The sequence below is a fragment of the Heteronotia binoei genome, chromosome 5, assembly GCF_032191835.1.
Source record: "Heteronotia binoei isolate CCM8104 ecotype False Entrance Well chromosome 5, APGP_CSIRO_Hbin_v1, whole genome shotgun sequence".
Lineage (NCBI taxonomy): Eukaryota > Metazoa > Chordata > Lepidosauria > Squamata > Gekkonidae > Heteronotia > Heteronotia binoei.
The window spans coordinates 2,521,797-2,545,645 of NC_083227.1; the positions used below are offsets into that span (position 1 = coordinate 2,521,797).

General features: G+C 45.2%; 1 protein-coding gene across 1 annotated transcript in view; it reads left to right on the forward strand.

Annotated features, from left to right (window-relative positions):
* Positions 1-4,561: 4,561 nt before the first annotated feature.
* The window catches only part of LOC132571389 (zinc finger protein 850-like), a gene marked incomplete at its 3' end in the record, with an annotated part of 552,489 nt that continues 533,201 nt past the window's right edge, over positions 4,562-23,849 (forward strand). Inside the window, exons 1-5 of the mRNA XM_060238186.1 lie at positions 4,562-5,024; positions 8,457-8,623; positions 10,086-10,162; positions 11,932-13,171; positions 13,256-14,241. Coding sequence (XP_060094169.1) covers positions 4,602-5,024; positions 8,457-8,623; positions 10,086-10,162; positions 11,932-13,171; positions 13,256-14,241 — 2,893 coding nt within the window. The remainder of the gene's footprint in view (positions 5,025-8,456; positions 8,624-10,085; positions 10,163-11,931; positions 13,172-13,255; positions 14,242-23,849) is intronic.

A 23,849-nucleotide genomic window follows, 5' to 3' on the forward strand; every position in this document is an offset into this window, starting at 1 on the left:
TGGTCTGAAGCAGTTGGACAAAGCAGGAGTCCAAGTGCATCTTGAAGACCAGCCCGTTTTTATTCAGAACGTCAGCCGTCGTGTGCTCTCTAAGCACACTTCATCGGACGAGGAATCCAGCACAGGGAGCAGAGCCACACAGAGCTGAGCAGAGCCACACAGAGCTGGTAGGCGGTGGCCCAGAATGCAACATGGTACGGATTTCAGAACCAACGACAGTGAAGTGAAATTATCTGCTAGGCAGGGGTTTAGAAGCTAAAATGGTACAATGACAGAATAGTCAAATTAACGAATGGAGCAAACCTTTGATCTGAGTAGCAGGAGCTACTCATGTAAATAGTAAAATCAACAAATTGCTCGATTTGTTAATTTTACTGCATACTGCTGTTTTGTTGCTTTCGCATGCTCATGCTACTCAGATCAAAGGTTTGCTCAGTTGGTTAATTTTACTGCAGACTGCTGTTTTGCTGCTTTCACATGCTCATGCTACTCAGATCGCAGGTTTGCTCAATTTGTTAATTTTTCTGCAGACTGCTGTTTTGTTGCTTTTGCATGCTCATGCTACTCAGATTGCAGGTTTGCTCAATTTGTTAATTTTTCTGCAGACTGCTGTTTTGCTGCTTTCACATGCTCATGCTACTCAGATCGCAGGTTTGCTCAATTTGTTAATTTTTCTGCAGACTGCTGTTTTGTTGCTTTTGCATGCTCATGCTACTCAGATCGCAGGTTTGCTCAATTTGTTAATTTTTCTGCAGACTGCTGTTTTGTTGCTTTCACATGCTCATGCTACTCAGATCGCAGGTTTGCTCAATTTGTTAATTTTTCTGCAGACTGCTGTTTTGTTGCTTTTGCATGCTCATGCTACTCAGATCGCAGGTTTGCTCAATTTGTTAATTTTTCTGCAGACTGCTGTTTTGCTGCTTTCACATGCTCATGCTACTCAGATCGCAGGTTTGCTCAATTTGTTAATTTTTCTGCAGACTGCTGTTTTGTTGCTTTTGCATGCTCATGCTACTCAGATCGCAGGTTTGCTCAATTTGTTAATTTTTCTGCAGACTGCTGTTTTGTTGTTTTCGCATGCTCATGCTACTCAGATCGCAGGTTTGCTCAATTTGTTAATTTTTCTGCAGACTGCTGTTTTGTTGCTTTCACATGCTCATGCTACTCAGATCAAAGGTTTGCTCAGTTGGTTAATTTTACTGCAGACTGCTGTTTTGCTGCTTTCACATGCTCATGCTACTCAGATCCAAGGTTTGCTCAATTTGTTAATTATACTGCATACTGCTGTTTTGTTGCTTTTGCATGCTCATGCTATTCAGATCAAAGGTTTCCTCAATTTGTTATTTTTACTATTCTGTCATTGTACCATTTTACCTTCTAAGCCCCTGCCTACCAAATAATTTCACTTCCCTGTCATTGACTTTTAAATCTGTACCATGTTGCATTCTGGGCCACTGCCTACCAGCTATGTATGGCTCTGCTCAGCTGTGTGTGGCTTTGCTCCCTGTGCTGGATTCCTCGTCTGATGAAGGGTGCTTAAGAGCACACGAAAGCTTACGTTCTAAATAAAAATTGGTTGGTCTTAAAGGTGGCGCTTGACTCCTGCTTTGTTCAGTTTCGCACTAGACCTTTAATCCTTGTTTAACTCTGTCCCCAAACTGATGTTCTACACTAGAATTAGAGAATCGGAGAAACCAACTCTAGGACTCTATGATTTTAGTGTAGAATGTCCGCTTGGGAAGAGGGCTAAATCAGGATCAAAAGTCTAGTGCAAAATTGGTCCTGATCCTTTTAATTAGACGAGGAAGAAAGAACTTGCGGGGCGGGGGAAGGTAACGCCTGCCAGTACTGGAAGAATCCGCCTACAGCCCGTGTCTGTCAGTACGAAAGTCGCATGCAGCATGAACCTGACGCTCTGCCTCTGATCTTCTTAATGTGCGATTTCCTCCCACCCACCCCCCAAAAAACCTGGGTGGGTTTTTTTTGGTTGGATGAATAAAAAGGGGGAGCACATGGAAAGAAGAAGATATTGGATTTATATCCCGCCCTCCACTCCGAAGAGTCTCAGAGGGGCTCACAATCTCCTTCCTCCCCTGCAACAGACACCCTGTGAGGTGGGTGGGGCTGGAGAGGGCTCTCACAGCAACTGCCCTGGCAGTGCCACTGTGTGAGACAAGATGCTGGACTAGATGGACCCTCACTGGTCTGACCCAGCAGGGCTCTTCTGATGTTCTTCTCAGGGGAGGCCTCGGCCTCTCTGCATTGTTGTTGGCCCTCCAGAGGAACTTGCTGGCCCCTGTGTGAGACAGGAGGCTGGACTAGATGGACCCTCCCTGGTCTGACCCAGCAGGGCTCTTCTGATGTTCTTCTCAGGGGAAGGCCTCGGCCTCTCTGCATTGTTGTTGGCCCTCCAGAGGAACTGGCTGGCCACTGTGTGAGGCAGGAGGCTGGACAAGATGGACCTTCACTGGTCTGACCCAGCAGGGCTCTTCTGATGTTCTTCTCAGGGGAAGGCCTCAGCCTCTCTGCCTTGTTGTTGGCCCTCCAGAGGAACTAGTTGGCCACTGTGGAAGACAGGAGGCTGGACTAGATGGACCCTCCCTGGTCTGACCCAGCAGGGCTCTTCTGATGTTCTTCTCAGGGGAAGGCCTCAGCCTCTCTGCCTTGTTGTTGGCCCTCCAGAGGAACTGGTTGGCCACTGTGGAAGACAGGAGGCTGGACTAGATGGACCTTCACTGGTCTGATCCAGCAGGGCTCTTCTGAGGTTCTTCTCAGGGGAAGGTCTTGGCCAGTTTGGTGTAGTGGTTAAGTGCGCGGACTCTTATCTGGGAGAACTAGGTTTGATTCCCCACTCCTCCACTTGCCCCTGCTGGCATGGCCTTGGGTCAGCCATAGCTCTGGCAGAGGTTGTCCTTGAAAGGGCACTGCCAGGGAACTCATGGAGACAGCACCAGTGCCCACCCACCCTCTGATTGATAGAGAGGGGCAGGGCATGCTGGTGTGGCCACACCCTCTGGCATCAATTTCCCACAGAACCAGGGCTGGGAGGAACCTATGGCAGTCGGGCACACATCACTGTGAGGACCGTGGCATGAAAGATGTAAACACCCTAAGGAACGCCACAGCTGTGAGTTGCTGTAGCCACCCATAGCAGTGTTTTGCAAACTCAATGCACTGGGAGAGAACACGCCTGCCCAAATCGCATTACTGCTGCCCCCCCCGACCCCCCTCCACAGCTCACTCGGCAGAGGCAGCCGTAACACAATGGCAAGTTCTCCCTCCTGCAGTCGGGTTTGGGTTGAGAAAAAGATATCTTTTGCCAGGGGAGAGAGGGAAAGACACCTCCCCACACACTACACAACAGGGAGAAACACCACGGTCACGGGGGTGGGGGGGTCAGGTCTTGCTAAGCGGGATGCCAGCAAGAATACAAAACTCGCCTTTTGGAGGTTAGGAGGGCTGATGGCGACTCCTTCATGCTGATTGGGTGGCCAGAATGCCAGGCATTTTGACTGGTCCTCCCATCTCCCCGATGTGGGGTTGCCAATGCCCAGAGAGGGGCTGGAGATTGTCTCAAATTACAACTCCAGAGATCCATCTGAGGGCAGGAAGTGGCCGCTTTGGAGGGTGGGACTCGATGCCCCCATCCCTTGCCCTCCCCAGGTACCTAGCCCAAAATTTCCAGGAATCTCCCAACCTGGAGTTGGCAACCTTGTGCATTCGGCAGAGTTGCCTCCTCTGCCCCCCCCCCTTCCTCCCAGCAGCCCTGGTGCCCCTCACTGGGAGAGGCCTCAGGAAGGGGACTGAGCCCCATTCCCCAAGCTAACCCCACCCCGGGCACAATCCCAGTCTACGCCAGCGCCAGAGTAACATTTGCCCTACACCAGCAGGGTGGCAGATCTCCTGGCACACTTGGTAGCCATTAAGGGCTGGGCTTTGGCTTGTTCCCAAACAGGCTGGGCTCTGGGAAAGGGCCCTTCTGCCAGGGGGAGTTGCCCCCCCAGAGTTCTTGCCTGAGCCTTCAGGGCTGTGGAAGAGATGTGCCCAAAGGGGTCACCAGTCCCTCTGGTCCTTTGGGGGTTCTGGTTTGCTTTAGGGATTTGGCCCCACGACAGATAGAGCCAAAGGAATGAGAAACTAAGCTTGTAATGTCTCTAAAAAGCCCAACAGAGACACTTACGGTAACTTTCAGCGTGTATAAAATGCCTTTGTAGGCAATATAGAGCAAAATGATATTAAACCTGATCTACAGACCACAAGAAGCAGTTTTTGTCTTATCCACCAGGGCAATTCTAACATGTCCCCCGAGCATATGAAGGTTTGTGATTTTTGGTGGTGTATCTCCCTTCTCATTTTTCTTTATGACACGTTACTGCCTGTCCCTCCTTCCCCTCCAGAGAGAAGCCTCTCCAGAGACAAGTGAATAGATGGCCGTCTGACAGCAGTGCTGATCCTGTGAACTTAGGGGGAGGTATTTGTGAATTTCCTGCATTGTGCAGAGGGTTGGACTAGATGACCCTGGAGGTCCCTTCTAACTCTATGATTCTGCGAATGAAGGCATCTTTCCACAGATGGAGGTGACTCAGTAGAAGGGGCAGGAGATGGAACAGCAGGAACCAGAAGGAGCTGGGACTGGCAAGACAGCAAGCAAAGGGCCCCTTCCCCTCCAAGCTGGGAGTGGGGTTGAATTCAGTGAAAGGGCTGGGCCAGAGGTCCTGGCTAAAGACACCATGACCTCAGATATACCTTCCCAGCACTTCCAGCAGTTACGCTACCATGATGCCGAAGGGCCCCGAGAGGTTTGCAGCCAGCTCCATGGACTTTGCAGCCAGTGGCTGGAGCCGGAGAGGCACACCAAGAAGCAGATCGTGGACCTGGTGATCCTGGAGCAGTTCCTGACTCTCCTGCCCCAGGAAATGCAGGGCTGGGTCAGAGGATGTGGGCCGGAGACCAGTTCCCAGGCGGTGGCCCTGGCCGAAGGTTTCCTCCTGAGCCAGGCAGAGGAGAAGAGGCAGGCACAACAGGTGAGAGGATTCCCTCCAGGTGTGTCCAATTCAAGCAACAATATCTAGATTTACTGAAACTTGGTGGGATGACCCTCATAACTGAAATATTAGGATTGAGAGGTACAACTTATTTAAAAGGGACAGACAAATAAGAAAGGGCGGAGGCGTAGCAGTATATGCGAAGGATGTATATACTTGTGAGGAAATATGTGAATCTGAGCGTGGAAGCTTAGTTGAGAGTCTCTGGGTAAAAATAAAAGTTGTAAGAAATAACAGTGATATTATGGTGCGGGTCTGCTATAGACCAAGCCACGCAGAGGACTTGGATGAGATACTCCTACAACAGATTGCAAAGTTCTCCAAGAGAAGGGACACACTGATCAAGGGAGATTTCAATTACCCCGACATCTATGGGAAGTCCAACTCTGATAAAACAAAACGTCAAATAAATACCTGACTTGTCTTGCTGACAACTTCCTTTTCCAGAAACTGGAGAAGGAAACAAGGGGATCTTCTATCTTGGACTTGATTCTCACCGAAAAGGAAAAATTGCTTGTTGAGGTGCAATTAGTGGCCGCCCTGGGCAGTAATGACCATGTGATTTTAGAATTTACAGTCTTAGGGAAGGGAAAAGCTGTACGTAGTCAGACTTATAGGTTAAACTTCAAAAAGGCAAACTTCGACAAACTTAGAACTATGCTGGGTAAAATCCCATGGTCAGAAATACTTAAGAAAGGGGTTCAAAAGGGGTGGGAATTCCTTAAAAGCAAAATATTGAAAGCACAATCACAGACAATTCCTATAAGAAGAAAGAATGGGAGAAGCCTAAAGAAGCCAAGGTGGCTTCATAAATAGCTCTCTAAAGACTTGAAAAATAAAAAGACTCCTTTAAGAAATAGACAGAGGGCCTTATAACCAAGGATGAATATAAACAAATAACCAGTTGTGAGGAACAGTTAGGGTCAACGTGGTAAATTTTTGTCACCTTCTACCCAGTACCTCAGAGAACTAAAATAAAAGCTTGTCAGAAAATGAAGCGCCGATATTATTTTAGAATTCAAAACCAAAATATTAAGTTTATTGAATACAGAAGGCAAAGAAGGGAGGAAATAATAACTATTGGATGGATGTCAAATCAGTTGTCAGGCAGAAAGTCACATAATAAATGATCTCTGAATAGTAGAGATGTTGGCAGGCTGAAGTTGTACTCTAAAACAAACAAATATACAAATAACATTGTTTTGTTCACTCTGGAAAACACTTTGACTAGAGAAAGATGCATAAAATTGTTCAGGCTTGTTATTTTATATATATAAAATCCGCACACTCTTTGTCGTTTACTCAGACGACTGTCTGAACTTGTGACAGAAGTGTCCCCATACAGGCACTCTCCACTAGCACACAAGTACACTCCAGACGTTGAGTAATACCTAGGAACTAACACCCTTGAGGGCTAGCACACCAGCACCTCAATCCCCGGTGTTAAGTCCCACACAGCTAGTATCCCTGACTTCTGGGATTTCTTCACAGCTGCAAGAACCTTAGCCTCTCTTAGCAGAGAACTTCTTCAAGCTGCAATACACCTCTTGGTAGAGAGCTTATTCAAGCTGGAATAGACATCTTAACCTTTGGGTGTTCAGTTAAAAAACATTTGGGCTATGATTGCCTTTGCTTTAAGAATTTGCTAAGACGTTTATTGCAGCTTGAAGAAGCTCTCTGCTAAGAGGTTTTATAGCTTGAAAAAGCTTTTTGCGAAACAAGGGTATTAGTACAACCTTGTCCCTTTCCTCTTTGAAAATTGAATTATTTGGCTGCATCCATTGAGAGACATTCATCATTTGGAATATCACACCAAGATTACGTGGAAAAGCTGGACAATTTTACCATAAAAAGGTAAAGAACTCTTGGTGTAAATGCTTCCTTTTGTTCTAAGGAGTGAGTATTATGGTTGTTTTGATGAAAGTAATATATGTGGGTTAAATACAATTACTTATCTATGAATGGTTTTTCTTTTTTATGTAATTTGATATAGAAGCTGGTTTCACGTGGAGCTTTTTGCTTTTTTGTTTCCCTATTCCTTTCTGCCGTGATACTCTGTATGTTGTGATCCCAGTCAGTCAGCAACAATCACTTACAACCCCCTCAAAACAAACAAGCGGCAGTTCCCCAGCAATCACACAAACTCAGACTTCTCAGCAACTTCCCCAGCTGCTTAGAAAGCCAAACCTCACCCTTACAGCATTTCTTCTCCGCTCTTTCACAGAGCTCTCTCAAATGTCATCATCAAAGGATGATCTTGCCAGGCTGGGAAACTGGGCTAAAACCAATACAATGAATTTTAATAGGGATAAATGTAAAGTTCTGCATTTAGGTAGGAAAAATCCAATGCATGGTTATAGGATGGGGGGGACTTGTCTTAGCAGTAGTCTGTGCGAAAAGGATCTAGGGGTCTTAGTGGACCATACGCTGAACATGAGTCAACAGTGTGATGTGGCGGCTAAAAAGGCAAATGCAATTTTGAACTGTATCAACAGAAGTATAGTGTCCAGATCACGTGAAGTGATAGTATTGCTTTACGCTGCTCTGGTAAGACCTCACCTGGAATATTGTGTTCAGTTTTGGGCACCACATTTTAAGAAGGATATAAACAAGCCGGAATGGGTCCAGAGGAGGGCGACGAAGATGGCGAGGGGTCTGGAGACCGAGTCCTATGAGGAAAGGTTGGAGGAGCTGGGGATGTTTAGCCTGGAGAGGAGGCAGCTGAGAGGTGATATGATCACCATCTTCAAGTACTTGAAGGGCTGTCATATAGAGGATGGTGTGGAATTGTTTTCTGTGGCCCCGGAAGGTAGGACCAGAACCAACTGTTTGAAATTAAATCAGAAGAGTTTCCGGCTCAGCATTAGGAAGAACTTCCTGACCTCAGTGGAACAGGCTTCCTCCTTGGGAGGTGGTGGGCTCTCCTTCCTTGGAGGTTTTTAAACAGAGGCAGCAATGAAGATCCTGTGAATTTGCGGGAGGTATCTGTAAATTTCCTGCACTGTTCAGGGTGTTGGACTAGATGACCCTGGAGGTCCCATCCAACTCTATTATTCTATGATTTATCCTAAAAGTTTCCCTGAGAGATATTTGTCCAAGTAGTAATCATCCTAATGGGACATTTAACAGCCTCCTAGCCTACCTCACAGGGTGTCTGTTGTGGGGAAAGGAAGGGAAGGAGATTGCAAACTGCTCTGGGACTACAAGTGAAGGGAATAAATCTTCCTTCCTCCCTCCCTCCCACCCTCCTTCCTTCCCTCCCTCCTTCCTCAGCCTCTTCTACTAAAGAATTTCTTATCCCTCCAGATAACTCTGCTGACAGAAGGGTGCAGAGTCTGGGAATGGGGCAGGATCCATTCCTTGGTCTCTTTCCATTCCATCTTTTACCCCTCTCCCTTGCTGCTTTTTCAGATGTGGGCCCCATCTGTGAAGAAAGAAGCAGTGTTCCCTGAGGCGGAAGGAGCTTCCTTGGATCAAGGGCAGAGGGCGCAGGCTGTGGAGCGTGCCCAAGATGCCCTCTTCTGTGGTAAGGGGCTTTTGTGGCTGGATGTGACTGCGGCAGCCTGTAAATGTGATGGGTAGAGAGTTCAGGTCAAGGGGAAAATAAAATTCTTCTTCACAGAACACAGGTTAAGTTGTGGCACTCCATGTCCACCATCTGTGATTCCTCTCAAAGGGGATTGACAAGTTCATGGAAGATAATTCTTCACATTAATTAAAATATTCATCTTTCACCCTCCTTCCGTTCAACCTGGTGAAGAAAGGGAGACTCCCATCTTCTGGGGCAGCAGCAGAGCTCTGAAAAACACTTTCTTGGTGCCAGTAATAATTGAAAAAATTGGTTCTGTAACCGTGCTTATAGGGGCATCTGGTGGGCCCCTGTGAGAACCAGAATACTGGGGTAGGGGGGCAGAGTGTGGCCTGGCTCCCCCCAGGAGCTATGGGGAGGGGCTTGGGGCAGATCTGATGTCGTGTTGTTGCATCTGGCTGAAAAGCTGGTTGTTAAGTTAGTATGCCAAGAGATTTATTTATTTACATTAGACTTTTACCCTGCCCTCTCCGCAAGCGGACTTAGGGCGGCTCACATTTGTTTACATGATTTAAAACAATAAGTCAACAAAATCTATAAAACATTAACACAATTAAAATTTTAAAAACTATTCCACGGTGCTGTACCAATTACTATGTTGGCGGTTCTGCTTTTCAGACGGGAGCTCTAGCTGATGTCAGGTGGCAGCTCTCTCTCAGTTTAAGCATCGAAGGCCTGTCGAAACAATTCGGTCTTACAGGCCCTGCGGAATGTAGGAAGGTCTCGCAGGGCCCTTATGGCCTCCGGGAGAGCATTCCATAACTCTGGTGCTGCCACCGAGAAGGCCCTGGCTCGTGTCAAACGCTACCTGGCCTCCTTTGGTCCAGGGGTGGACAGTAGATTTTTTGTCCCTGAATGCAGTGCTCTCTGGGGGATATATCCCGCAGGTAAACAGGTCCCTAACCATAAAGGGCTTTAAAGGTCAATACCAACACCTTGAAACGGACTCGGAACGCAATAGGTAGCCAGTGCAGCTCTTTCAGCACTGGCTGAATGTGTTCCCATCGAGGGAGCCTCATTAACAGCCGTGCCACAGTGTTCTGCACTAACTGTAGTTTCCGAGTCAGCGTCAAGTAGAGAGATGGTCTGAAAACTCATCCAAACTACCCTTGAGCCTCCAGATGTGCTCAAGTAACATCTGGGCCAAATAGAGCATTGATGAGTCACGCGAGATTATTTGCACCCCTCTGCCCCCACCCCACCCCTGGCCTGGCACAGGACTCTCAGAAACTTTAAATACATTGGCAGCCTTTGTAGTCCCAAACACTCACAGGTCCCTGGTGCTCCTCTTCTGCCTCTCCCAGAATTTAGTAAAAAGTATTTAGAAAATTGTTTCATGTAGGCAGGGTGACGTTTCACACTGCTGGGAAGGGGGTGCATGAAGCAGGGTACGAACAAGCAAATGGAATAGCAAGTCCTGGAAAACACTCCTCTTCCCTCCTTTGTCTCAGGAACGGGCAGTGGAGAGATGCTGTTGAATCGTTATCTTTTCAGAGGTGTGGAAACGGCTGCTTCACCTCCCATCCAGGTGAGGAATTGAAGCAAGGCACAGCCTGGGTCCCCCCCTCTTTTCTCAGGGGGGCTTTCCCTCCTGCACTTTCTAGAAGGTGTCAAGGTGAGAGAGGCTGTGGAGGCCACTCTCTTTATCCATCCCCAGCCTTACATCCTGTACCTTCCCAGACGACTCCGTTCCTATGATGAGGGAATCTTCTTTGTCTTTCAGGGTCCCTTTTGCTTTGAGGAGGTGTCCGTCTCTTTCTCTGTGGCTGAGTGGGCCCTGCTGGATCCGGGACAAAGAGCTCTCTACTGGGAAGTCATGCTGGAGAACTACGGGAACGTGGCCTCTCTGGGTAAGGATCTTTCCTGGGTGCCAAGGGTGCGAATTGCTGCCATTTTGATGAGGCATGAATCAAAACAGCCGTGCATCCAAAGAAAGAGAGGATTCCCTTCCCAAGTGGGCTGACAGCGAGTGGGTTTCCTTCACAGTTATGTCAAGGCAACAAGCAAGGAACACCCATGGGACTTCTCTGCTTCACTTCCAAGCAACTCTTAGCTTGGTAGAATTATAGAGCCCACTGGGTGACATGGGAGGGGTCTGAAGTCTGGAGGTTCAGAAACTCCTGGGCAACAGCTGAGCTGTAGCTCTTGAAAGGCTGTAGTATCCTTAAACCCTGGATATTCCTGGGGAAAGTTGGCTAGTTAGAAAGAGGTTAGTTGAGGTCAGCCAAGCTGGATGAGGCCAAAGGGCTGTTAGTCCTTTCCTGCTGCCACAAAGATGACTTTGGACCAGTGTTCCCTCTAAGCTAGCTCACAGATTTTTAGCCTACAGCTAGGCTTGCCAAGTCTAATTCAGAAAATATCTGGGGACTTTGGAGGTGGAGCCAGGAGACTTTGGGGGTGGAGCCAGGAGACTTTGGGGATGGAGCCAGACTTTCCCATTCCCAAAATAAATACATAAAAATACAGCAGTGCAGTTCACCTGAATAGTCATTATTTCCTCATCCCCCCAACAGCTGCAATTCTAGTAAATGAAAGTGAATACACACAAAGCAGCCAAAATGCAGAGTTTGCAAGTTCACATTTCACTGGGGCTTTACTCACAGGAACTGCTGTTCTTCAGGCTAACACTGACAAACAAAAAAAAAGAGAGAGGTGGAGTTTTCCTCCATCCCATAAAAAGGCTCCTATGCGAAGACTCTGAAACAATGCAAAACAAGCACAGAGACACACACTCTTACTGGCTCTACAAAGACTTCTGAAAAGTCAGGGGCTATGTGTGCCTGCTTGCTTGCTTTCTCTCTTTCACACACACACACACACTTGCTCTGGTTCCTCTACAACCAGGTCTGAAAAGTACAGGGACTACTCTGCTCTCTTTCACACACACTCTCACACACTTGCTCTGAAACGAAAGCAAAACAAACTGAGGGATTCTGCTCTGACGAGGCTCTGCTGCTGACCCTTCCCCATGAAGTACGTTCTGCTCAAATTTAAAGGCGCACACACACATATTAAAACTGGACCTATTTGCAGGTTTCTAAACCTGCCTGAGATCTAGAGGTACTGGTGGCTGGGGGGAATGGGGCTTACCCCCACCATTTTTGCCTTACACATTTTTGTCTTAGCTCAGGAAGGATGACCCCAGAGCACACTAATTTATGCAGTTGCTCACAACTTAAATGCCACTAGTTCACAAAGCAGAATTTTTGCTCACAAGACTCTGCAGCTTAGAGGGAACATTGCTTTGGATTCTACCTGCCCTCTCTGGTGATAACAGTCTCTCTCTAATTATTCCAGCAGAGGATGATAAGAGGAATGAGGAGGGTGAGAAACTTCATCAGCAGTTGCCAGATAGAGATAATGAAGATGTGAAAGGAAACTTCAGGGATAAAGGCAGAAGTCAAAGAAAGAAAGACAGCCACTTGGTTGAGAAGAGAGGTGGAAGAAAGCATAACATATGTTTTACAAAGCACAATATAATGGAGAAAAGTAAATCCATTCAGTGTGGGATGTACATCAAATATAGATCGCAGCTTCTTCTGAACCAAAGAATTCACAGAGGAGAGAAACCTTCAGAGTGCGGAAAGAATTTCAGTCGGAGTAGCAATCTCCAACAGCAAAGAATACACACAGGCGAGAAACCTTTTGAATGTTTAGAGTGTGGAAAGAGATTCAGTAATAATGCAGGTCTTCAATACCATCAAAAAACCCACACAGGGGAGAAACCTTTTAAATGCTCAGTGTGTGGAAAGAGCTTCATTTTTAATTGTAGTCTTCAGTATCATCAAAGAATCCATACAGGGGAGAAACCTTTTGAATGTTCAGAGTGTGGAAAGAGATTCAGTCATAATGCAAGTCTTAAATATCATCAAAGAATCCACACAGGAGACAAACCTTTTGAATGCTCAGAATGTGGAAAGAGATTCAGTTGTAATAGCCATCTTCAACAGCATCAGAAAACTCACACAGGGGAGAAATCTTTTGAATGTTCAGACTGTGGAAAGAGATTCAGTCATAATGCAAGTCTTCAATATCATGAAAGATCCCACACAGGGGAGAAGCCTTTTGATTGTTCAGTGTGTGGAAAGAGCTTCACTTTGAGTTTTAGTCTTCAATCACATCAAAGACTCCATACAGGGGAGAAACCTTTTGAATGTTCAGAGTGTGGAAAGAGATTCAGTCATAATGCAGGTCTTCGATATCATCAAAGAACCCACACAAGGGAAAAACCTTTTGATTGCTCAGTGTGTGGAAAGAGCTTCACTTTGAGTTTTAGTCTTCAGTCACACCAAAGACTCCACACAGGGGAGAAACCTTTTGAATGCTCAGAGTGTGGAAAGAGATTCAGTTATAATGCAAGTCTTCGATATCATCAAAGAACCCACAAAAGAGAAAAACCATATAAATGCTCAGAGTGTGGGAAAACATTTAGTCATGGTAGCAGTCTTCAATATCATCAAAGAACCCACACAGGGGAAAAACCTTTTGAATGCTCAGAGTGTGGAAAGGGATTCAGTCAGAGTTGCACTCTTCAAAAGCATCTAAGAACCCACAGAGGGGAGAGACCTTTTGAATGCTCAGAGTGTGGAAAGAGATTCAGTGTGAGTTCAAAACTTCAAAGGCATCAAAAAAGCCACACAGGCGAAAAACCTTTTGAATGCTCAGAGTGTGGAAAGGGATTCAGTAAAAGGAGCATTCTTCAGCAGCATCTAAGAACCCACACAGGGGAGAGACCTTTTGAATGCTCAGTGTGTGGAAAGAGATTCAGTATGAGTTCACATCTTCAAAGGCATGAAAAAACTCACACAGGGGAGAGACCTTTTGAATGCACAGAGTGTGGAAAGAGATTCATTGTGAGTTCAGATCTTCAAAGGCATGAAAAAACTCACACAGGCGAGAAACCTTTTGAATGCACAGAGTGTGGAAAGAGATTTAGTGAAAGGAGCAGTCTTCAGCAGCATCTAAGAACCCACACAGGGGAGAGACCTTTTGAATGCTCGGAGTGCGGAAAGAGATTCAGTGTGAGTTCATATCTTCAAAAGCATGAAAAAACCCACACAGGGGAGAAACCTTTTGAATGCTCAGAGTGTGGAAAGAAGTTCAGTATTAGCTGCAATCTTCAAAGGCATCAGAAAACCCACACAGGGGAGAAACCTTTTGAATGCTCAGAGTGTGGAAAGAGATTCAGTATGAATTCACACCTTCAAAGGCATCAGAGAACTCACACAGGGGAGAAACCGTATGAATGTCCAGAGTGTGGAAAGAGATTCAGTCAAGGGAGCACTCTTCAGGAGCATCAAAGAACCCACACAGGCGAGAAACCTTTTGAATGCACAGAGTGTGGAAAGAGATTTAGTGAAAGGAGCACTCTTCAGCGCCATCAAAAAACCCATACAGGGGAGAGACCTTTTGAATGCTTAGAGTGTGGAAAGAGATTCAGTATGAGTTCATACCTTCAAAGGCATCAAAAAACCCACACAGGGGAGAAACCTTTTGAATGCACAGAGTGTGGAAAGAGATTTAGTGAAAGGAGCGCTCTTCCACGCCATCAAAGAACCCACACAGGGGAGAGACCTTTTGAATGCTCAGAGTGTGGAAAGAGATTCAGTCAGAGTGGTGATCTTCAATCACACCAAAGAACGCACACAGGAGAGAAACCTTTTAAATGCTCAGAGTGTGGAAGGAAATTCCGTTGGAGTGGCCATCTTCAACGGCATCTAAGAACCCACACAGGGGAGAAACCTTTTGAATGCTCAGAGTGTGGGAAGAGATTCTGTGAAAGGAGCACTCTTAAACAGCATCTAAGAACCCACACAGAGGAGAGATTTTTTTAGTGCTCAGAGTGTGGGAAGAGATTCAGTAAGTGGGGAAATTTTCCACTGCATTAAAAAACTCACACAGGGGAGAAACCATTTGAATGCTCAGGATGTGGTAAGAGATTTTGTCTGAGTTTTATCCCTCAAAGGATTGCCATTGAGGACGAGGAGGAGAAAAATATGGTATTAGATTTATTTCCCACCCTTCACTCTGAAACTTTGAGTCACTTACAATCTTCCTTACCTTCCTCCCCCACAACAGATACCCTGTGAAGTAGTTGGGGTTGAGAGAGCTCTCTCAAAAGCTGCTCTTTCAAGGACAACTCTGCGAGGGCCGTGACTAACCCAAGGCCATTCACGCAGTTGCAAGTGGAGGAGTGGGGAATCAAATCTTGTTATTTGAGATAAGAGTCCACGCACTTAACCCCAACACCAAACTACCTCCACAGATTTAATGTTATTAGTCATTAAAAATGCTCCATGCCCTGGACCCATACCGCACTCGAAAAATGCTTTTTTACTTGCCTTGGCCACTCTAAATCATGTGCAGATTGTGGGGAGCAAAAACTCACCTGGGCTCCTTGAAGAAATCTGCTATACGACCCTACTTTACATCAGAAAGTGCCTCTCGGAATACTGTGCAGCAAACAAGCCTCTTACCCAATATGGCGGCTGATTCCGAATGAATGGAATTCACTCAAGCCTAACCATCCAAAAAAGGTATGTCTGATATTCTTACTACCTTTAAAGCAGACATACTTAACAAAATCACTAAAATCCACCAGCTTCTAAAACCTATGTCAGAGCAACTTAACACCATTCAGGCATCTCTCCGGAAGGTAACAGAAACAGCCTACTTAGCCTTTGAAAACAGTCTTGCTAATCAAAACAACATTCAGTCCCTTCAAAAACATGAGGATTGGGCCACTGAAAAAATCCTACTGCTAGAACAAAAACTTTGCAAATGATCCATTACATTTCCCGGATTCGAGGAATCCGCAGAGGGAAACACCAGTTTGGTGTAGTGGTTAAGTGTGCGGACTCTTATCTGGGAGAACCGGGTTTGATTCCCCACTGCTCCACTTGCACCTGCTGGAATGACCTTGGGTCAGTCCTAGCTCTGACAGAGGTTGTCCTTGAAAGGGCAGCTGATGTGAGAGCTCTCTCAGCCCCACCCACCTCACAGGGTGTCTGTTGTGGGGGGGGAAGGGAAAGGCGATTGTGAGCTGCTCTGAGACTTTTCGGAGTGGAGGGCGGGATATAAATCCAATATCATCTTATTATTATTTTGTTTGTGTCACCTCAATCTTGACGATGGCGTTGCACCACGAATTCTCAAGGCATTCTGGATTGACCCACCTCAACTCCCAACTAGAACAGGCCTGCGCAACATCTTGGCTGAATTTGCCAACTAGTGTACGCGCAGCGCTATGATACAAGAAACCAGAACCAAGAAAGGCTTACCTTTTAGATCTTCAATGATTCTGGCTTTTCTGGACCTACCATCTGAACTGCTTCAGCTCTGATGTACCCTCAAACTTGTCACTGCAAAGCTGATTGCTGCTGACATCAAGTATAAGTGGCTACTGATGGACAAGCTATCTTACAACTCTTTATGCAACAGATCTTGAATTTGGCTATGATCTCCTTCAAGCTCTCCATCTTGATGTCGCAGATCAATGGAATGAAAACTGGATCTAACAACCACTCCTCCATGTTGGAAGAGAATTAGCTCCTCTAAAGTCTGTACTGACCATAAGGAGGACCAAAAGTCCTTATTTTATTTTATTTTATTTTCTTACTTTATTTTTCTCTCTCTTCACAACATAGGCCAAGATCTCTCTCGCAGGTGGGTGGGAAAACGGAATGGGCAGTCATAGAATCATAGAGTTGGAAGGGACCTCTAGGGTCATCTAGTCCAACCCCCTGCACAATGCAGGAAACTCACAAACATCTTCCCCAAAATTCAAAGGATCTTCCTTGCTGTCAGATGGCCATCTAGCCTCTGTTTAAAAATCTTCAAGGAAGGAGAGCCCACCAAGGAAGCCTGTTCCACTGAGGAACCGCTCTAACTGTCAGGAATTATAGAGTTGGAAGGGACCTCCAGGGCCATCTAGTCCAACCCCCTGCACAATGCAGGAAACTCACAAACGCCTCCCCCTAAATTCACAAGATCTTCCTTGCTGTCAGATGGCCATCTAGCCTCTATTGAAAAACCCCCAAGGAAGGAGAACCCACCACCTCCCAAGGAGGAAGCCTGTTCCACTGAGGAACTGCTCTAATGGTCAGGAAGTTCTTCCTAATGTTGAGTCAGAAACTCTTTTGATTTAATTTCAACCAATTGGTTCTGGTCCTACCTTCCGGGGCCATAGAAAACAATTCCACACCATCCTCTATATGACAGCCCTTCAAGTACTTGAAGATGGTGATCCTATCACCTCTCAGCCGCCTCCTCTCCAGGCTAAACATCCCCAGCTCCTTCAACCTTTCCTCATAGGACTTGGTCTCCAGACCCCTCACCATCTTCATTACCCTCTTCTGGACCTGTTCCAGCTTGTCTATATCTTTCTTAAAATGTGGTGCCCAAAACTGAACACAATACTCCAGATGAGGCCTTACCAAAGCAGAGTAAAGTGATACCATCACATCACGTGATCTGGACACTATACTTCTGTTGATACAGCCCAAAATTGCATTGGCCTTTTTAGCCACCGCATCACACTGTTGACTCATGTTCAGCGTATGATCCACTAAGACCCCTAGATCCTTTTCACACATACTACTGCTAAGACAAGTCTCCCCCATCCTATAACCATGCATTGGATTTTTCCTACCTAAATGCAGAACTTTACATTTAACCCCGTTAAAATTCATTTTATTGATTTTAGCCCAGTTTTCCAGCCTGTCAAGATCATCCTGTTTCTGTCGTCTTCTGTGTTTGCAACCCCTCCCAATTTAGTATCATCTGCAAATTTAATAAGCATTCCCTCTATTCCTTCATCCAAATCATTGATAAAGATGTTGAACAAAACAGGTCCCAGGACAGATCCTTGAGGCACTCGTCACTTCTCTCCAAGAGGATGAGGAACCATTCACAAGCACTCTTTGGGTGCGATCTTTCAACCAGCTATAGATCCACCTAATGGTGACAGGATCCAAACCACATTTTACCAACTTCTCAACAAGGATAGTATGTGGAACCTTATCAAAAGCCTTACTAAAATCAAGATAAACGACATCTAGAGCAGTCTCTGTCTATAGCTCCCTAAAATGGCATGTGCTTCTGTAATGGTAGTTTTACTGTTTTGTGCGTTATTTGCTAGCGTGGTTACGAGACAATAGTCTCTTCCTAAGTCTGTAGTGACTGGGAAATTTTTCATTATTTTTTCAGTTTTTTCATTCTTTTTTCAGTTTCAGAGTTTTATTCTTCAAAACCTTTCTCCTGATTATTTAGTTAATAAGCAACTTAGGTATTTTTTGTTTTTCCAGACCAATTAATCAGGTACTAAATCTTTCTATAATATGGCTGCATTGGTTGTTGACCTATACTTATTCATTTGGATGTTATACGGGGGTGGGGGGGGGTTGTGTTATTTGCGGGTGGCGGTTGTGTTAAAGGGGGGGGTGAGGGGAAAGGGTGGGGGATTGTTACTAAGTTTCCACATCATATTCTCCTACCAGAGAGTCAGTTGCTTTTCTTTGTACTTCTGTCAAGTGTTCCAATTTGTACATTGCATAGCGCTGCGCTCAAATCTCCCTAACTTGCACATAGGGTGCAATTCTGTATAGTTACACCTAGTTAATAGTAGTGTATAGTTACACCTAGTTAATAGTAGTGTATAGTTACACCTAGTTAATAGCTACTTGGCTCGCCAATACAGACCAGTTACTAGGATTAACAACCTAGCTTTACTTCTTGACTTTCTCAAAAGATCTCATTCATCTAAACTACCTAGTAACTGCTTTTTTTTTTGTCTTCTACATAACTGATCCAGTCAGTCTTCCTTTTCTTGCTAAGTTTATCGCTTGCTTCATATCTTCACTATATTGGAAGTCCTGATGGTATCAAAGAGAGACGGGATATTAGCCAATACTTAAATGTGTCTATTATTTAGATGGTGTGGGATCTGTCAAGATAAAAATTTATGGACAAGATGTTTATATTAAAATCTCTTTGATGGGACACATTAGATGATATAAAAGGCCTGAGTTTTGCTCTCTCTTGCTGCCATCTCAGAGAGCCAAATGTTCTCTCCGGAGGCTAGCCAGTTTTTCTTTTAGCGATCTCTAATAGATTTTGCAAAGACCTCTTAGGTTTTCTGAAAGCTTTTGGGAATTTGAAAATGCATATTGGACTTAGGTTTTAGCAGGTATGCATAGAAGCTATATAATGAGATAAGCTTTTAATTGTTAAGACCTGAAAATGGGAAATTGTTTTTCTTTCCTGCTACTGTATTTTGGTACAAAGAGAAATAAAATATTGTATGTTTAAGGTATGTTGGGTTTTAGTCTCATGAATTTAGCCGCTGGGGATATTATGTTATGAAAAATTGTTGTAAGAGTTGTGATTGGGTAAAACTGAAAGAGTGACCATAAAAATAAAGGTAAAAAGACGTAATTCCCTAACACCCACCTAAACCTATTCAATTAATCCAAGACAATCATGGCAATAAGTTCATTAACAACTCACAATTTTTAAAATCAATTTTTAAATTTTTATAGTTCATTATCTAAATCAATTGATCCAAAAAATATGAATTAATTAATCAATTTTTACACTCAATTAAAAATCCACCACGTTTGAAGATAGATCATAGGGAACTTCTCGATGCGCCCATTACTGAAAAAGAAATGCTAGAAGCAATCAAACGGCTTTAAAAATAGCAAATCTCCCGGGATTGACGGTCTCCCAGGTGAATTTTACAAGGCTTTCCCACACATTCATCAAGAGTGCCTCTTGCCATGATATATTCTACTGTATGCTATTGCTAGCTTGACCTGCAGTTACTTTGCTATCTTTTTGTAACTGTTATAAGCTTCTTCTGCCCAGCTCTAGACTTCCCCAAGGTCTAAGGCTGTGTTCCCAGCAATAGGCTTATACATGCAGACCTGGCTTGGGAATGAACTCTGTGGAGAGGGATGAGATGATTGGTGCCTCGGCTTGAAATGTGTAAGGGCTATCCTAAGGTATATCTAGAGGGTTTGACCTTGTTTGAAGTGTCTTTGTATTTCAGTAAACTATACTGAACTGATCCGGTTGGTTGTTGACAGAAGTGAACAACATTGTTTTGAAATATTTAGTGAGGGTTTGTAATTAAGAACATAAGAGAAGCCATGCTGGAGCACCAAGAAAACAGAGCATCACTGCCCCAGACAGTTCCAATAATATGCTGTGTCTAATAGCCACTGATGGACCTCTGCTCCATATTTTTATCCAATCCCCTCTTGAAGCTGTCTATGCTTGTAGCCACTACCAATTCCTGTGGCAGTGAATTCCACATGTTAATCACGCTTTGGGTGAAGAAGTACTTCCTTTTATCTGTTCTAACCCGACTGCTCAAGAATTTCATTGAATGCCCACGAGTTCTTGTATTGTGAGAAAGGGAGAAAAGGACTTCTTTCTCTACTTTCTCCATCCCATGCATAATCTTGTAAACTTCTATCATGTCACCCTGCAGTTGACGTTTCTTCAAGCTAAAGAGCCCCAAGCATTTTAATCTTTCTTCATAGGGAAAGTGTTCCAATAATCATTCTAGTTGCCCTTTTCTGGACTTTCTAGTTGCCCTTTTCTGGACTGCAATCACACACTGTCTTAACATTTTCAGTGAGTTATCTACCACAACCCCAAGATCTCTCTCTTGGTCAGTCTCTGCCAGTTCACACCCCATCAACTTGTATTTGTAGCTGGGATTCTTGGCCCCAGTGTGCATTACTTTGCACTTGGCCACATTGAACCGCATCTGCCACGTTGACGCCCACTCACCCAGCCTCAACAGATCCCTTTGGAGTTCCTCACAATCCTCTCTGGTTCTCACCACCCTGAACAATTTAGTGTCATCCGCAAACTTGGCCACTTCACTGCTCACTCCCAACTCTAAATCATTTATGAACAAGTTAAAGAGCATGGGACCCAGTACTGAGCCCAGCAGCACCCCACTGCTTACCGTCCTCCACTGCGAAGACTGCCCATTTATACTCACTCTCTGCTTCCTATTACTCAGCCAGTTTTTGATCCACAAGAGGACCTGTCCTTTTACTCCATGACTCTTGAGCTTACTAAGGAGCCTGAGATGATGGATGAGACGATGGTGTAGACAATGGTGTAGGGAGAAATGGTTTAAGATTGTTAGGCACTGGGATGCTTTCTGGAACAAGCGGGAGCTGTACAAAAGAGACCGTCTCCACTTGTCCCCAGATGAAACCAGAATGCTGGTGCTTAAAATCAAAAAGGTGGCAGAGCAGTTTTTAAACTAAATCTTGGGGGAAAGCCGATAGGAAATGAAATGTCTCTGGTTCAGGAGAACTCATCTCAAAGAAATGAAGGGTTAGCTGTTACTTTTCTACCGGGAAATGGATCAGAGCTGTCCACTGAGATGGTGACAAACAGAATTGACTGCCTGCCAAAGTCTCGAGGTAGAAGGAGGAAGGTTGCAGGCCTAACTTGCCTGGGAAATTATAGATGTTTGTACACAAATGCTAGAAGTGTTCGAAGTAAAATTGGTGGGTTAAAGAAGAAGATATCCTGCCCACCACTCCAAAGAGTCTCAGAGCGGCTCACAATCTCCTTTACCTTCCTCCCCCACAACAGACACCCTGTGAGGTGGGTGGGGCTGAGAGGGCTCTCACAGCAGCTGCCCTTTCAAGGACAACTTCTGCCAGAGCTATGGCTGACCCAAGGCCATCCCAGCAGGTGCAAGTGGAGGAGTGGGGAATCAAACCCAGTTCTCCCAGATAAGAGAGCTATGGCTGACCCAAGACCATTTCAGCAGGTACAAGTGGAAGAGGGGGGAATCAAACCTGGTTCTCCCAGATAAGACAGCTATGGCTGACCCAAGGCCATTCCAGCAGCTGCAAGTGAAGGAGTGGGGAATCAAACCCGGTTCTCCCAGATAAGAGAGCTATGGCTGACCCAAGCCCATTCCAGCAGCTGCAAGTGGAGGAGGGAGGAATAAAACCCGGTTCTCCCAGATAAGAGAGCTATGGCTGACCCAAGGCCATTCCAGCAGCTGCAAGGGGAGGAGTGCGGAATCAAACCCGGTTCTCCCAGATAAGAGTCCGCACACTTAACCACAACACCAAACTGGCTCAAGTTGGAATGTTTAGTGTTGGGGGAAAACATAGACATTGTGGGAATTTCAGAAACTTGGTGGAATGAGGAGAATCAGTGGGATAGGGTGATTCCTGGATATAAATTATTGAGGAAGACTCAGCATGGGTTCTGTAAGGGAAGATCTTGCCTCACTAACCTACTGCATTTCTTTGAGGGGGTGAAAAAACATGTGAACAAAGGAGACCCAATAGATGTTGTTTACCTTGACTTCCAGAAAGCTTTTGATAAAGTTCCTCATCAAAGGCTCCTTAGAAAGCTCGAGAGTCATGGAGTAAAAGGACAGGTCCTCTTGTGGATCAAAAACTGGCTAATTAATAGGAAGCAGAGAGTGAGTATAAACGGGCAGTCTTCGCAGTGGAGGACGGTAAGCGGTGGAGTGCCACAGGGCTCAGTACTGGGTCCCAGGCTCTTTAACTTGTTCATAAATGATTTGGAGTTGAGAGTAAGCAGTGAAGTGGCGAAGTTTGCAGATGACACTAAATTGTTCAGGATGGTGAGAACCAGAGAGGATTGTGAGGAACTCCAAAGGGATCTGTTGAGGCTGGGTGAGTGGGTGTCAACGTGGCATATGAGGTTCAATGTGGCCAAGTGCAAAGTAATGCACATTGGGGCCAAGAATCCCAGCTACAAATACAAGTTGATGGGGCGTGAACTGGCAGAGACTGACCAAGAGAGAGATCTTGGTGTCATAGTATAAAACTCACTGAAAATGTCAAGACAGTGTGCGTTTGCAATAAAAAAGCCCAACACCATGCTGGGAATTATTAGGAAGGGAATTGAAAACAAATCAGCCAGTATCATAATGCTCCTGTATAAATCGATGGTGCGGTCTCATTTGGAATACTGTGTACAATTCTGGTCACCAGAACTCAAAAAGGATATTATAGCATTGGAAAAAGTCCAGAAAAGGGGAACTAGAATGATTAAAGGGTTGGAACACTTTCCCTATGAAGAAAGGTTAAAACGCTTGGGGCTCTTTAGCTTGGAGAAACGTCGACTGCGGGGTGACATGATAGAGGTTTACAAGATAATGCATGGGATGGAGAAGGTAGAGAAAGAAGTCCTTTTCTCCCTTTCTCACAATACAAGAACTCGTGGGCATTCGATGAAATTGCTGAGCAGTCAGGTTAGAATGGATAAAAGGAGGTACTTCTTCACCCAAAGGGTGATTAAAATTTGGAATTCACTGCCACAGGAAGTGGTGGCGGCTACAAGCATAGCCAGCTTCAAGAGGGGGTTAGATAAAAATATGGAGCAGAGGTCCATCAGTGGCTATTAGCCACAGTGTGTGTGTGTGCGTGTGTGTATTTTTTTTTTTTTTTTGGCCACTGTGTGACACAGAGTGTTGGACTGAATGGGCCATTGGCCTGATCCAACATGGCTTCTCTTATGTGCTTATGAGAGTCATGGAGTAAAAGTCCTCTTGTGGATTTTTAAAAGAGAAAAAAGAAGTGCTCCATGGATTTCATATTATTAGTCATTCAGAAATCGCATCATCATATCAACTGCAACAAACATTAGTCCAAGTGCTGCAAATCCCTTCCAACTCCAGTATTCTATGACTCTGTGATGATTCTATGATTCTAAGCATAAGAACATAAGAGAAGCCATGTTGGATCAGGCCAGTGGCCCATCCAGTCCAACACTCTGTGTCACATAAGAACATAAGAGAAGCCCTGTTGGATCAGGCCAGTGGCCCATCCAGTCCAACACTCTGTGTCACATAAGAACATAAGAGAAGCCATGTTGGATCAGGCCAGTGGCCCATCCAGTCCAACACTCTGTGTCACATAAGAACATAAGAGAAGCCCTGTTGGATCAGGCCAATGGCCCCTCCAGTCCAACACTCTGTGTCACATAAGAACATAAGAGAAGCCATGTTGGATCAGGCCAGTGGCCCATCCAGTCCAACACTCTGTGTCACATAAGAACATAAGAGAAGCCCTGTTGGATCAGGCCAATGGCCCCTCCAGTCCAACACTCTGTGTCACATAAGAACATAAGAGAAGCCATGTTGGATCAGGCCAATGGCTCATCCAGTCCAACACTCTGTGTCACATAAGAACATA